At 43.3% G+C, this 14723-nt stretch overlaps 1 protein-coding gene across 6 annotated transcripts in view; it reads right to left on the reverse strand.

Moving 5' to 3' along the window:
• Nckap5 (NCK associated protein 5) overlaps positions 1–14723 on the reverse strand; it is an 888867-nt gene that overhangs the window by 200393 nt on the left and 673751 nt on the right. For all 6 annotated transcript variants that reach the window (XM_060371849.1, XM_060371848.1, XM_060371850.1 and 3 more), the window contains one exon: positions 7360–7398. In XM_060371849.1, coding sequence (XP_060227832.1) covers positions 7360–7398 — 39 coding nt within the window. The remainder of the gene's footprint in view (positions 1–7359; positions 7399–14723) is intronic.

Genomic DNA, 14723 nt, shown 5'->3' on the forward strand with positions numbered 1-14723 from the left:
TTGCCAGAGAGGAAGCAACTTAGTGCAATGAGAGTCTCTTCTGGCTCACAGTTTGAGCATACAGTCCATCATAACGGGGAAGGCATGACTGCAGGAGGGGAGGCAGCTGGTCACATGACTTGCACAGTCAGGAAGCAGAGAGAGAAAAATGCCTTGCAAACAGCTCACTTTCTCCATCTTACTCAGCCAGGACCCCAGTGCATGGAATGCTGTCACCCACATTTAGGATAGAACTTCCCTCCTCAATTAAACCCATGTGAAAACTCTCTGCACACTCGTCCAGAGGTTTGATCCTAAGTCATTCATGATGATGATCAAGACTGAACACACAGATGTCAATGTCCTATTCCATTACTGCCAAGCTCAAGAAAACACGCATGTATACCCATGTGCACATACATAAAGACAACTTGAGGGAAGTGAGGCAGAAAAAAAAAAAAAACCCTCCTTGACCATTTCTGGGCTATCTGGGCAGTGGTGGCAGCTGTCTGTCTTTTTTCGTGAGCTCAGAATAGGAGCCAGCTGACATAAGGGACTAGGTGCTATCATAGTATCTAGGCTGGGTGGGAGAGAAGCTGTTCAGACACTGTCGGTTACAGAGCACAGGAACAGGCTGAAAACAGCTCCCTGACAAAGCTGTCGAAGAAATGGCTCTGTGTTGTTCACATGCCAGATCCTGGTGTTATCACTAGAGGCAAAGGCTGGACCACCTATCTCCTCTTGGGATCTCTAAGCTGCAGACTTTCATAGCTTGTACTTTGCTCAAAACAGATGCATGTTTCCTCAGCTAGAAAATGGAAACATGGACAGGGAAATGGCAAAGTTAGTAAAGTGCTTGCCATGTAACTGTGAGAACCCAAGTTTGATTCCCAGAAGCCAAGTAGAAAGGATAGGCATGGAAGCAAGTGCTTGTAACATCAGCATTGTACAAGTAGGACCAGGAAGATTCCTGCAGCTCCCTGGGTAGCCAGCCCGCCCAGTGAGACACCATGCCTCAGGAGAATCATGATGTACAGCACCTGAAGAATAAAGTGAGGTTGCCCACTGACAACCCCCACCACCACACACACATACATATGAGGGGGCGCTGAATTACACAAACCAGCTTTTAGATCCCCTATCCGTGCTTTCAACAGCACAAGTGTGTCACTTGCTGCTTAGGTCTGGCCTGTCAGTCTCTTCCAGTCACTGTCCTCCATGGGGGCCTTCAGAGAAAGGCCCTTTGTAGGAAAGGCTGGCCACACTGCAGACTAATGCACCTCAAAGGCCAAGCGGGTAGTGATGAAGATGTGGCCATGTCAGGATGAAAGACATATTGATCTCTGTGTGGCTGGTGGAACCATCACACTTCAGCATACAGTCCTGACAGTAAACCACTGAGAGTGCTTGTGTTGTTCATGTGTGTCAAGATCAGAGGACAACTCTGGGTGTGATTCCTCAGGTGTGTTCCATGTTTTAGTTTGAGACAGGATCTTCCACTGGCCTGGAACTCACCAGGTAGGCTGGGATGGCTGGCCTAGCAGCCCCAGGGATCCACCTGTCTCCAGCTCTTATCTCTCCACTGCTGAATCTGCAATTAAAGGCCACCATACTCTGCTTTTTAAGTGGGTTTGAGAATCAAATTCAGGTCTTCATGCTTGTAGAGACAATCCTTTTAACAACCGCTCCATCTCCCCAGACTAAGCAATCCTTAATCTATGTGATGGCCAAACAGTTTATGCAATTACCATGAATGGAGTCATTACAAAAACTAGTTGACAGCTAGTTGTGAAATTTCAAGTCCAAAGTAAGATCTACTTAGAGACAGCTTGCTTCCTAATTTATAATGTGTCTTGATATGCAGCCCTGAATGCTTCTGCTCGGGAACATAGCAATATTTGTAGAGTTTCCCCAACATCCATTGGATATCTTGATCTTTTGTTTCATTCTCTGAGCCCATAATTAGCTATTCTAGGTTTACTTCTGTTGCTGTGATAAAATATTCTGAAACCAGGTCACTTAGAGGAGAAAGGGGTTTATTTGGCTTACATTCCAGATTACAGTCTTTTATTGGGGGGGGGGCTTGAGACAGCTGGCCACATCATGTCCTCGGTCTAGAACAGAGAGAAATGAATGCATGCAGACCACCTGCTTGCAGCTACTTATGCTCAACTCTCTTTATTCTTACACATTCCAGTGCTCAGCCTGGGGAATGATGCTGCCCATAATATGCCGGTCTTCCTACATTAATAACTAATTAAAACAATGCCTCAAAGACATGGCCACTGATCCTAACCTCTATAATTCTCTTCTCAGGTGATTCAAAATTGGACCATGCTGACAGATAAAACTAACCAGCATCATCGCCTTGGACTCCAGTCTATGTGTTGGCTTTCATCACATACCTTTCAGTCCTACTGATGTATGTGGGAAAAGCCAGTAAGCGACTGAATGGTAATAAGTAGACGCAATGGTGTTGGGGTAGAACCACATACAGGCTCTGCCACTTTGTTGTAATTCCAGTTGTGGGCCAGCTGTCTGATTCCTACACATGGCTGCACAGTGAATGAGTGACAGTAGATTTTAAGTACTGGATAAATGTGAATGCTTGTAAATGTGCACAGGTCCGTTTTAGGAACCACTTCTACAGAGACTATTGCTGTAGAAGGGGGCACAGATGGTCAAATGATACCTCCCTGAAAGGGAAATATGTGGGAGCACGAAGCTCTTTCAAGCCACAAAGTTGTTCAGTGTTTCTACATGAATGGCCAGAAAACTAGAATATATCATATGTCTGCCTCACGCTACACTGTGGAAGGAAAAGCACCATGCAGACATTTGGATTGTCTGCAAACACAAAGGTAAGCCGAGTCAGTCAACTGGGAGGAAAGTTAACTCCAGGGGAAATTTCTTTCTTACACTGTGGTATTGATAGAAAAATGTTGGAGACTCTAGAAGAGTTGTGTATTCAGTGTAACTGACTTGATGATGAGAAAATACACGAAGTCACTGGCTTTACCTGCACTGGGCAGCTGGAGCCTACAATTCGGGAGTATAAATGAAAGTGAAAAGTGCTAGTGCTGCCACTTGATGCTACTGATCCAAAAAGGAACAGGTCTGAGTGTGTGTGAATTTCATGCGTGTGCAGGTACATGTGTGTATGTGCAAGCACACATACGTGTGCATGAGTGGAGGAGGGGCAGAGTGTACCTTCAGTGTCCTTCAGGTGCTCTATAACCTTCCTTTGCACTTTTGAGACTAGATCTCACTGAAACCTGGAGCTTGCTCTTCAGGTATGGCTGGCTAGCCTGTAAGCCCCAGGATCAGCCTCAGTTTCCCCAGTGAGAAGATAATAGGTGTAGGCCTTGATGCCTGGCTTTTTATGTGGGAACTGAAGCTAGGCTGTCATGTCTGTGTGGCAAGCATTTTGCCAACTGATGCGCAACAGAGAAACTGAACTCATGATCAGGAGAGTAGGTGAACACGTGGCAGAAAATGACATGCAAATGGGAACCAAATCTTTGGCTTCCTATCAGCTTGCTGGGTTGTTTCATCTGGGTGTTGGTCTGGACAATCCTTGCTAAGACTAGAAAGATGATGGTTTGGGAATGCTCTCAAAAGAACAAAACCAACGGGAGAGAGAGGCTTGTGAGTGTCATAAGAGATGACACATCCCAGAGCTGAACCATTCAGAGCTACAGAGATGGCTCAGCAGTTTTTGTGCTCTTCCAGAAGATCCAAGTTTAGTTCCCAGGACCCATATTGGTCAGCTCACAACTCCCTGTAACTCTAGCTCCAAGAGATTCCAAACCTCCTGGACACCAAGGGCACTTTACTCTCGCTCTCTCATAGACACACACACACACACACACACACACACACACACACACCCTAGCAGGCATGCATGCATACACGCGAGCGCACACACATACATCTTTGGATGATGTTATATGTGAATGATGTACTTGTTTTTACATTTTTATTTATTTTTAATTTATGCATGGTCTGTGTTTGAGAGAAATAGAGAAAAAAGGAGCGACAGAAATCACTGACAATTTTTGTCATATAACCTGTGCCAACTACATCTGTCTTTATAATTAATTTTCTCATTTACATGGAGGTTGCATTTATTAAAAAAAACAAAACAAAACCTTTTATAGACGGTATCATGAATCCCAAACTGGACTCAAGCCCTCCACGTATTCCAGAATGACCTTGAACTTCTGATCTTCTTGCCCCTCTACTGCCTGATGGGATTAAAAATCCCATGCCACCGAGTCAGGTTTATGAATTACTGGGATGGAAAGCAGTGTGCACAGGAGAAACACTCCATCCCCCAAGCTGTATCCCCAGTCATTTGTGTTCACAATTGGAGAGAAACCTGTCTTTTTGAAGCAGTTTCGTCACCCTGCAGGAACCGGGAGGGGCTTCTTGAGCAGAATGTGACCCTGTGGACTCTCCAGAAACTCCTGACGGCTTCCTGCTTGGTGAGGTCCTCGGGGCATGCTGTCCAGTGCTGGCTCATCCCCGTGTGCCTGGGAATCTATGTGCACTGCAGCAGAAGGATTTGTTTACCAGCTATTACTTAAATTTGGGCAGCTGTTTTTTGGTACCTGACCTAACGGACCCTGCTTTCCTCTGTACTGTACCAGACCCCTGAGGCACCATTAAAGAGACAAGAAGAAGTGTTTCAAGGGTTGCAAAGGCTCTCCCTTGCTGTGGAATAAAGTGAGCACGGAGTCTTCAACAAGTAGAAAACAACTGAGAAATCAAAGGTTTTGAGAGGCAAAGGTATCTAAGTACACTGTGGCGGACATTTGGGTTTATTCACCAACATGCGATTTTCATCTTATTCCACAGTAACCAGTTGTCTTCTGGACACACCAAAGACCTATTCACCAGTTTTCTTAGGTGTGGCTCTGTGATTTTCAAGCAGCTAGTCATGATGCATGGAAGCTTCCAGATGTCATCTTACAAAACAGCTGGGAGCTAGTGAGATTGCTCAGTTGATATTTTTTTAAGCCAGAAGTCACATGGCAGGAGAGACCCTCTGATGAGGTGGAAACACACACACACACACACACACACACACACACATATATATATATACAATAAATAATAATACATGCAAAGGTTTTTTTTTCCTGTTAAGATAGCTATTATGCACTCTTTACCCTTTACAGAGTCTTGAGTTTTCCTTCTTGAGATGGTAGAAATGTGGGTGCAATGACTAAAGCTAGAGCAGCTATTTTGGACAATTAGTCCAAACTTGGAATTGTGGCTTTATCGCAGAAGAAATGAGAGAAGTCAGAGACATTATCAGAGAAGTCAGAGCTACACTATCGGCACTGCATTGACTACCTAGCCACTTATTTATGAGAAAGAAATAGTTTTTTCATTTATGCAAGCCATCACGAGCTTACAAACCCATTCCTTACAACAGATCCCAACTCTAAATAACATACTTGGATGCCTTTGTTTACTTGATGTTGATATCAGATGTCAAATAGCTAAAAATTACTTGCTAAAGGAAAAGTAACAAATGTCTATAAAATACCATCACAGTTTGTGTGCAGTATAAGTTTAAAAATATTTAAGAATATCTGTGAGAAGAGGTAGATAAATTTCTTTTCTGTTAAAGACAAGGTGGCACACGTTACTTTGGTCTTCTTAGTCACACCCCTCAGAACACGCTGTGAAGGCTGGGAATTAATTTTAGGAAAGTTATATTTTGAAGAAATTGATAGAATAAACACAATCTGAGGAACTAGAGTTTAAACTCAGTGAGAGGTTGCTAGAGTAAGAATCACTGAATAAAATGTACCAAATTTGTCAACTTTGGGCAAACATGCATTTACTCACTCTGGCTGTGATTTCCATGGTTAACACTGTCCACTTGACAGGACCTAGAATTGCCTAGAAGACAAGCCTCCTTCATGTCTGTGAGAAGGTTTCTAGTCTGGGAATAGTGAGTGGGGAAGACCTTCCCTAAATATGGAGGAACCATTGCATGAACTGGAGTCCTGAGCTGAATATGATAGAGAAGGTAAGCCAAGCACCAGCCCTCATCTCTCTCTACCTCTGGTCCATACAAACAATGTAACCAGCTGCGTCCTGCTCCTGCTGCTGTGGATACAGTGTAACCAGCTGCCTCCTGCCCCTGCTGCTGTGGATACAATGTGACCAGCTGCCTCATTCTCTTGCTGTGGATACAGTGTAACCAGCTGCCTCATGCACCTGTTGCTGTGGATACAGTGTAACCAGCTGCGTCCTGCTCCTGCTGCTGTGGATACAGTGTAACCAGCTGCCTCCTGCTCTGGCTGCTAGGATTTCTGCATCATGATGGACCCAATGTTTGAACTGGAAGCCACTCTTTTCTCAAGTTGTTTTGGTCAGATATTCTGACACAACAATAGGAAATTAACTACTAAACTGTTCTGATTCTGGGGTCATAGGTGTGGAGACAGAATGTTCAGTCAGCCGGACAGATGGTAAGACTTTTCATGTTTATTTTGTATTGATTCCAAAATGACTAACAAGTACTGTTCCACCCCGAGGATCCCGTTATGATCTGGAGATAAAAGGGTGTTGTCTGCATGTCCACTAGACAGAAAAAGGATTCAAAGGATTTATGCTTTTCTCATTTCAAAGACCTCTTGTTGAGTCTTAGGCCCCTTTCAGTGCTGTCTCCAAGAAGACTTTCCTGTCCTAGGAACTGGAATGTTTGCTTCACTACATAAAGCCAAGAACCTGCTATTCCTTTTGGGGCCAGGAACTCTGTCACTTTTTTAAAGGTTTAAACGTGACCCAACCTACAGTCACCTGGGAAGAGAATCTTCATGATGAATTATTTAGGTCAGGATGGTCTGTGGGCATATCTATGGGTGCTGTCTTGATTTCTAAGTGATATATTCCATCCTACTGTGGGCACCACCATTCCCTAGACAGGAATCCTGAAGTATGAGAGAGTAGAAGCTGGCAGAGAGCAAGGAAACAAAGAGCCATGCCTTTATTTCCTCTGCTCTTGACTGTGGGTATAATACTGTCAGTTCTTGCCATGACTTCCCTAACTGGAATGTAATCTGGAATTTTAAGCCAAATAAACACTTAAAAAAATCTTTTCTCAGACTATGTGTTCACAGCAACAGAAGTGAAAACAGGACAGCTTCTGTCCACTTTTCCAAGAGCTTAAATTGTTTGAATAAAGGATCTATTCATTGATATTACTTTTTATGCAACACACACACACATGCAGTTCCAACCTAAGTAAACAAATAGCGGAGTCCCACCACCTCTCTCAGCACGGCTCCTTCATTTGGCAGTGCAAGGAGTCCTCTGTCCACATTAGCACCTCAGAGCAGAAGGCAGAAGGCAACTTACCTTTTGAGTGAGTAGAGCTCGCACGACTTGGTTGGCTACCTATAAACAGTAAGGAAGCTGTTGTTAGTTAAGCCTTTCCAGGAATGCGCTCATTTACCAACACGCTTCCCACGGCTTCCAGCCTGTAATGAGCTGCTCATTTCTCTCTGCCCATGAAAGATATCTCTCCTCGTAACAAGCATGTCCTTCTGGGTAATATTTTGCTGTATCCAAAGGTGACCTTGTGGCTAATTAAGATGGTTCAGCTGGGAAGATAATTCACACCTTGACTTTCACATTTCCATATTTGGGGAAATAATCTCTTTTCATATGTAAAGTAGTCTATGAAAGCTAAAAACAACACAGCATTGAGAGGCGCCATCCTAATGATCTGTGCACACTTTCCTGCCATTCCTCTCCTGGCGTACTGCTCCTCTATCTAAAATTACTGGGAACACAGAAAGGTAGACAGATAAAAATGTGGTAGCCTATGTCCTGTGTGGCCCATGTCCCTCCTCTGTCTTCCCCCACAACCTCCTCTAATTTTTGCCACTTGTAACAGGATCTGGTGGTTGTTAGCTTAACCCACAGCAGAAAAATCCCAAATTTGACTTTGGGAACTGGGTACATCCTAGCTCTATTTTCTTGCCATATGACAAAGTTCCAGCCAACAACATATAAGCAGATTATTTTTCTTGAGTCTACTAAAACCACTAACAAGAAGACAACCTAGATTAACATTCCTTTCTTCTATGTGGGGCCTGAAAGTGATGACAGATATAGCCTAGCTATGCAGCTCATGGGGATATCTTCAAAGAAATAAACAACAAAGTCATCTGCATATATGCCATGATTATGAAGATTATGAAGCCAGTCTTGGTATACATCAAATGAATAAAGAAAATGTATATCTTCACAATGGAATATTATTCAGCCATAAAATCTTCTTGGTAGTTAAAAAATAGAACTGGAATTATCATGCTAAACAAAATAATTCAGATGCAGAAAGGATAAATCTAACATGTTTTCTCTCATGCAAGGAATCTATATGTTTAAGAAAAACATGAAACTGGATGGAAGGGCTATTTGGGAAGAGAAAAAGTATCATTAGGATTGAAGAAGGAGGACAAGATGGGGTCAGAGGGAGATGAATATGATTAAACTGTTTTGTGCATGGATGAGTATGTCATAACAAAACCCACCACTTTGTATTATTCATATGTTGCAAGTTAAAAAGTGATTGCTGGAATATCAGTATCTTGACAACAGGCATAACATATTAAGTATATTTAGGCAGACAAACAGAAAAAGTCCCGTGTCAGTCTTGTCATGGTTTCTACTGTGGCTGCTGTACTTCCATTGATCAGAAGCCCGAGTCACTATTATTTCGAGTTTCTTGCAATATATAGCAAGCATAATTCTCTTGCATATGAGGCAAGGTGTTATGTACCCCTGCCCTATCTAGAACTCCCTATGAAACCAAAAATGACCTTGAACTTCTGACTCTCCTTCCACCTCCAAAGAGCTGGGATTACAGGCATGCACCACCACACCTGGTTTAAGTCATCCAAGGATAGAACTCAAGGCTTTATGCACGCTGGACAAGTACTAAATATCAGTGGGGCCCTACCCTAAGCCATCCCTAATATCTTAATAGAATTTTAGTTTTCTTCAATCAATTTGGGACCTCAGAGAAAGCTTGATTTCTCTTCAGACAAAGATATGAATCATAACTGAGCCAAACCAACCTTGACATTCCAATCCCTTTCAGTACCTATTACAGGGAAAAACATGTAGTATTAGCCAAGCTAAAAACCACATGCAAACCTAACAGTGTGTCTCCAAGTTTTCAAATATCTGGCAAGCCCTCCACACAGTTCTTCAGTACTTCTCAATGGTTATTTAAGACCATGTTTTTATTGAAGATTAAAAAAAAAGTAAGGGATGTCTGTCTAACCCTCAGTATCATCTTGAAGTTGATGTACCATATATGCAGGGCTGATTAATTATGATTAATTCAAGTGGGCAGGCAGGATGTAGTGGTCTATGCACTTAATACATAGACTTAACACTGAGGTGACTGAGGCAAGATCTCAAGTTCAAGCCCCACCTGGGCTACATAGGGAGAACTCTTCTTGAAAATCAATATTACGATATAGAACATAGTAGGTTCATTATTCCTAATTATGATGTATATACAATTTAATTTGTATAGTATAAAAACTATATATAATCTCTAAACTATGTAAACATTACCTGTCTAGCTGAATGACAAGCAATAGAAACAAAGTTAAGGTCCTAGAACAGTGTTTTTCAATCTGTGAGTCACGATCCCTTTGTGGGGTCCAACAACCCTTCACATGAGTCTCTTAAGACCATCAGAAAACACAGACACTTGCATTATGATCCACAACAGTAGCAAGATTACAGTTATGAAGTAGCAACGAAAATGATTTTATGCTTGGGGTTCACCACAGCATGAGGGAATTTATTAAAGAGCTGCAACATTAGGAGGGTTGGGAACCACTGACTTAGGGAGGTGTTTCACTGGTTAAGAGAGATTGCTGCACAGTCATTGGCACTAAGGTTCAGATTCCCAACACCCAGATAAGGAATGAGGTATCCATGCAAACACCTATCACCCCAGCTCCAAGGTGGGTGTCGACTGTCAGACTGATGCTGCCTCCTGGCATCCTGCCCAGCTAAGAAAAAGCAAGTTCCAGGTTCAAGGTGCAGCCCTGTCTCAAAAGAGTAGGTGGAATATGATAGAGACGATATGATATCGGGAACCCTCTTCTGGTCTCTTTGTGCACACACTGAGGCAGGCACCCTTTACATGCACACATACCACTAATTCAGAAACACACATGCAATAAATGAATAAAGGAATAAAATACTTAGAAAAACAAATAAATAAAATACTTAGATAGCACAGATTATAAAGCATCCTTGCTTGTATCCATTTGCCCCTTCAGTCATTCAATATAAAATTTCTAAACATCTACCTGTGAAAGTAGACAACTGGGCATGGCCAGCTCTAGCAAGGACATAGCAGGCTAGTGGTTCCAACCTCACCATTAAACATGTCACACAGAGCACTATGTCATCACCATGGTGATTCTCAGACTCAGCCAGAGGCTGTGGGGCATGTTTTCATCTACTTTTGCACTAAGTAACACATTTATTTTGGGGATGCTCAGATCTGTGCATCTGACTCTAATCAGGGAACACTCTGGGTGTGAATGTTTTCATAGGGCTTAATTGTTTCTTGACTCAATTTTGACAAAATAACACATCCTTCATAACAGTTGGCTACCAGCAAGTCTCAGAGAAAATTAAAACATAAGTTAGCACTGAGTTTTGGGCAGGAGACATTTATACCATGAGAAGTAAATAGTAGAATCAAGACTATACACAATTTATTAGTTAGAGTGTATGTATAAAGTGCATTTTGCCCAGTAAAACCTTTCCAGATTTATTTTGTTGACATTAAATAAACATGGAAAGTTTTTCATTGGAATTGAATAGGCATGGAGTAAAAAAAAAAAAAATCCTATTTTGTATTATGTATACATTGACATGTTTGTGGCTAGGTGTGCTTGGGGGAGTGTGTGTGGACCATGAATGTGGAGGATAGGGAGTGACATCCGTGTTTCCCCCAACCACTGTCCCTCCAGTCAGAGTCTCCCAGAAGCTGGAACTCACTGACCTGTGCTAGATACTGGCAGGGGTCTGCCTGTCTCCAGCCCTACTGTGGTAAAAAGCACACAGAAATGCACGTGGTGTTTGGTGTGGGCCCTGGGGATCAAACGCAGTTATACTTGTGTAGTCTTCTCAGACTGAAAGATCTCCCAGCCCCCAAATCTTGGGAGTTTTTAAACAATTCATTCCAATTTATAAGTAGCCGAGAGTTTAAAGTCAAACAATACATCACCCTTTTTACTGTTGGCACATGAAGGAAAATAGAAGACTGGAGCTGTCTGTGCGGGCAGAATTGGAGAACAATATACGGAAGTTAATTCAAACCATAAATAATTTACTTTAAAAAAAAATCTTAGACTTGGATTTGATTTACATGCTCATAAAACTGCCGAATATCAATATTTTCTTTTCTTTCTCCAAACTGGTTGCTCTCTTAAGCCATTCTGTGTTAACAGTGGTCACATAAAATGGCTGTATCTATGATTTAATGGGGGACATAGAGTAATATCCTAACCGTAACAGCCCACGGGAGGAAATACGCTGCATCTCTGCAGCCCGGCTCCTTGCCTGGTAGGCTTACCGACTCTGGGTGGGGCTACGTTCCCTCTGGCATGCTCTTTGGACAACTGTTTGCTCTACCTGAAAACTGAACAATATGTTTGCAGCTGCTGACATATAGGTTGAATCGCCAGAAGGAATCACAGGTTCTCTGTGGAAGGGAGGTATGAATGCTTCCCTCTTTACTGTCACTGAAGATGGCTTCTTCGGCTTCCTGCTGTGTTAATGGCTACCCCTTCCAGGTGCATCAACTGAGTGGGGGCTGGGACTTGGTTCCGTCAGTCCTTGATAGGCTCACATGATGATGCCCAGGAGATGCCCCTACCCATAAGCCTCCAGGAATCTGCCCTCAGCTCTTGGGTTGCAGACAATCACATACTGCCAGGCCCAGCTAATGAGAACAAATAACTTCCAGGGGTACCTGCCAGCTTCCTCTCAGAAGAAAGGCGAACAGCAGCTGGCCTGGGCCAGAGGGACCCGAGGCACAGGGCGCAGAGCTGACAGCTCTTCTGCCTCTGGCTTGTGGGACAACCTTGCCCAGGTTTTCTGTGGAGACCTCCCAGCCCTGGGCCTAGGAGACAATGCAGACCTGCTCTTTTCCTGCTCAGTGGGAACTCCGTCAGAAAACTGATATTTCCACCACGCACTGCCTGAGCACTCCCTCCCACCTAAGTACCAAATGAACTGCACACTTCAGTCCTGTCCCCAACTCCCCAGCTTGGGGACTATAAACACTCACCATCAAGCCTGGCTTTTTTGTTTGTGTGTTTTTATGCTATTGGTCCTCTAGGCACTTGCCTTCCAGAGACAGAGGGAGAAGATGAGATTGCTGACCTTTCTGTTATTTGACTCCAAAAGAGCCCTCCCTGGGACTGTGGGGAATACACTAGAGGGATTTCAGGCAGTTCTTACCTGGTTGACAAGCCTCAGGGCTCCTGGGGGTTAAGGGGTTGAAGCTACAGACTGGTCCTTAGAGGGGGATGAAAAGTGCCTAAGCCTAGACAGCCCTCCCCTGTGGACTGTTGCTAGCCTCCCTGGCTCTGTTGTGAGACTTCATCTTACAAAGCAAGGCTCACATCAGCAAAGTAACTACAATCTAGTTGAAAACTGTGTTTTCAAAAATGCATTTTGGAGGATTTCCTATCCTCCAGAATGTTGGGTAGTATAGGCAGCTCAGGACAAGACGGAGAATGTTGGCATATGGTCACTAGAAAGACTTGGATCCAACAGCTATGGGGATGGCTCAGTCACGAGGATGCCTGAATTGTAAGGATGGAAACCTGAGTTCCATCCTCAGACCCCACTTTTTAAAAGCCAGGCATGGGGCTAGGGAGATGATACAGTTTAAAGTAAAGCACCTGTTATGCAAACTGTGACGACCAAGTGTGGCTACTCAGAAACCCATGCAAATGACAGGTGGGCATCTGGTCCATCTTGAATCCCAGCCTCAGAAGGAGGAAAGAAGGGATCGCCACAGCAAGCTGGGTAGGTAGACGAGGCAAGTTCATGATCTGTGGTTTTGACTGGGAGACCTTGACTATAAAAGCATCTTTCATTTGTCTGCTGTAATTGTCTTACTGCTTACTTAGAGGCTTACTGCTTCCATCTGCTAACCGAGGCCTAGTCTTGGAAGCGTCTAGCCTCTGTACACTCTATATCTACAATGTTTTTAGCCTCTGAAACTTACTGCTAAATAAGCTCACCCTTTCTAGTTTTTCTAAATTCTTGCTGGCTGGTTCAACTCAGGTATTCTGGCTCAAAAGTTGTCTCCAAGCCGACTGATTCAAAGTGTCTTCTCTCGGCTTCTCCTGAATTGCTCTGCTTCTGGACTCCATGAACTGAACTGCACTGAACGACATGAACTCAAGTGTACTCAGTGCTACTGTACGGCCCTTTCTACTCTCAACTCTAACTCCCTTCTCTCTGTGCTGCCCTCTCTACTAAACTCTCTACTCTTCTGTATGTCTTCTCTTCACTCTGTCTGTCTCTGCCTCTCTTTCCTGCACTCTACTCTAAGTAGCTTCTCTATTCTGTCTGTTCTTGTGAGAGTTCAGAAGCTGAGCAATTCAGAAGAAGCTGAGAGAAGCCAGTTTGACAAGGCCTAGGTTAGCAGATGGAGGCAGCAGCCTCCATCAAGTCAGCAATTACATCAGGTGAATAGAAGATACTTTTACATATTGTGTCCCGTATTGGGTGCCAAGTGTTTTAACAAAATCTCAGTCCTGCAATTTTACCAATAAGGACTCTGGAACCAAATACTGGGTTGAAGGCCTGCTAGCTCAGAGAGGCAGAGAAAGCACCCAGCTGACCTTCTTCCTCAGCCTAAATCCACTTCTTCCATGCTGTCTCAAAAACAAACAAACAAACAAAACAAAAAAAACCTAAAGTAAACAAAACAACAACAACAAAAAACCCCAAACTGAATTTCCTCCCTTCTATTTTCTGGGCATCTCTCTATCCATCCTTCTGGCTTCTTCTTTCTCTCTATTTTTTTTCTTAATAATCCCATATTCACTTCCCATCACCTGGTTGCTTGCCCTTCACCTCTTGACCTATGGTTGACTTTAGTTAGTCCTATTTACAATAATCGAGCAGGAAGTCTTTGGATTAAAGGTGTGTGCTAGGGATGAACCACACCACAAGTAGAAACTAGTTTTTCCAGTAAATAACACAATCTCTGGGTTCACAGTATAATCAAATACCCTGTAACACATGACCCAGTGAATAAGGAGGATGAACAATTGAAGATGATTCCTGACATCAACCTTGGGCTCATACATATACTCATACACATACGTGCCCACACATATAAAAATATCCATGCATATGGTCATCACACAGAGAGACACATTAAAAATGGGGAGAAGCCAAGTGTGGTGGCACAGACTTGTAATCTCAGCACTGAAGAAGTGCAGATAGACACATCCCTGGGGCCATCTGACCAGCCAGCCTGCCTGATGTTCTGAGTTCTAGGCAGTGAAAGACCCTAACTCAAAAGGGATGACACCTGAGTTGACCTTTGGCTTCTACATGCATCTGCATAAACGTTTACACACACACACACACACACACACACACACACACTTAGTTCCATAGATAGTTTGTGTTGCTGTCATATTCACTAA

Source organism: Meriones unguiculatus, chromosome 18, assembly GCF_030254825.1.
Source record: "Meriones unguiculatus strain TT.TT164.6M chromosome 18, Bangor_MerUng_6.1, whole genome shotgun sequence".
NCBI lineage: Eukaryota > Metazoa > Chordata > Mammalia > Rodentia > Muridae > Meriones > Meriones unguiculatus.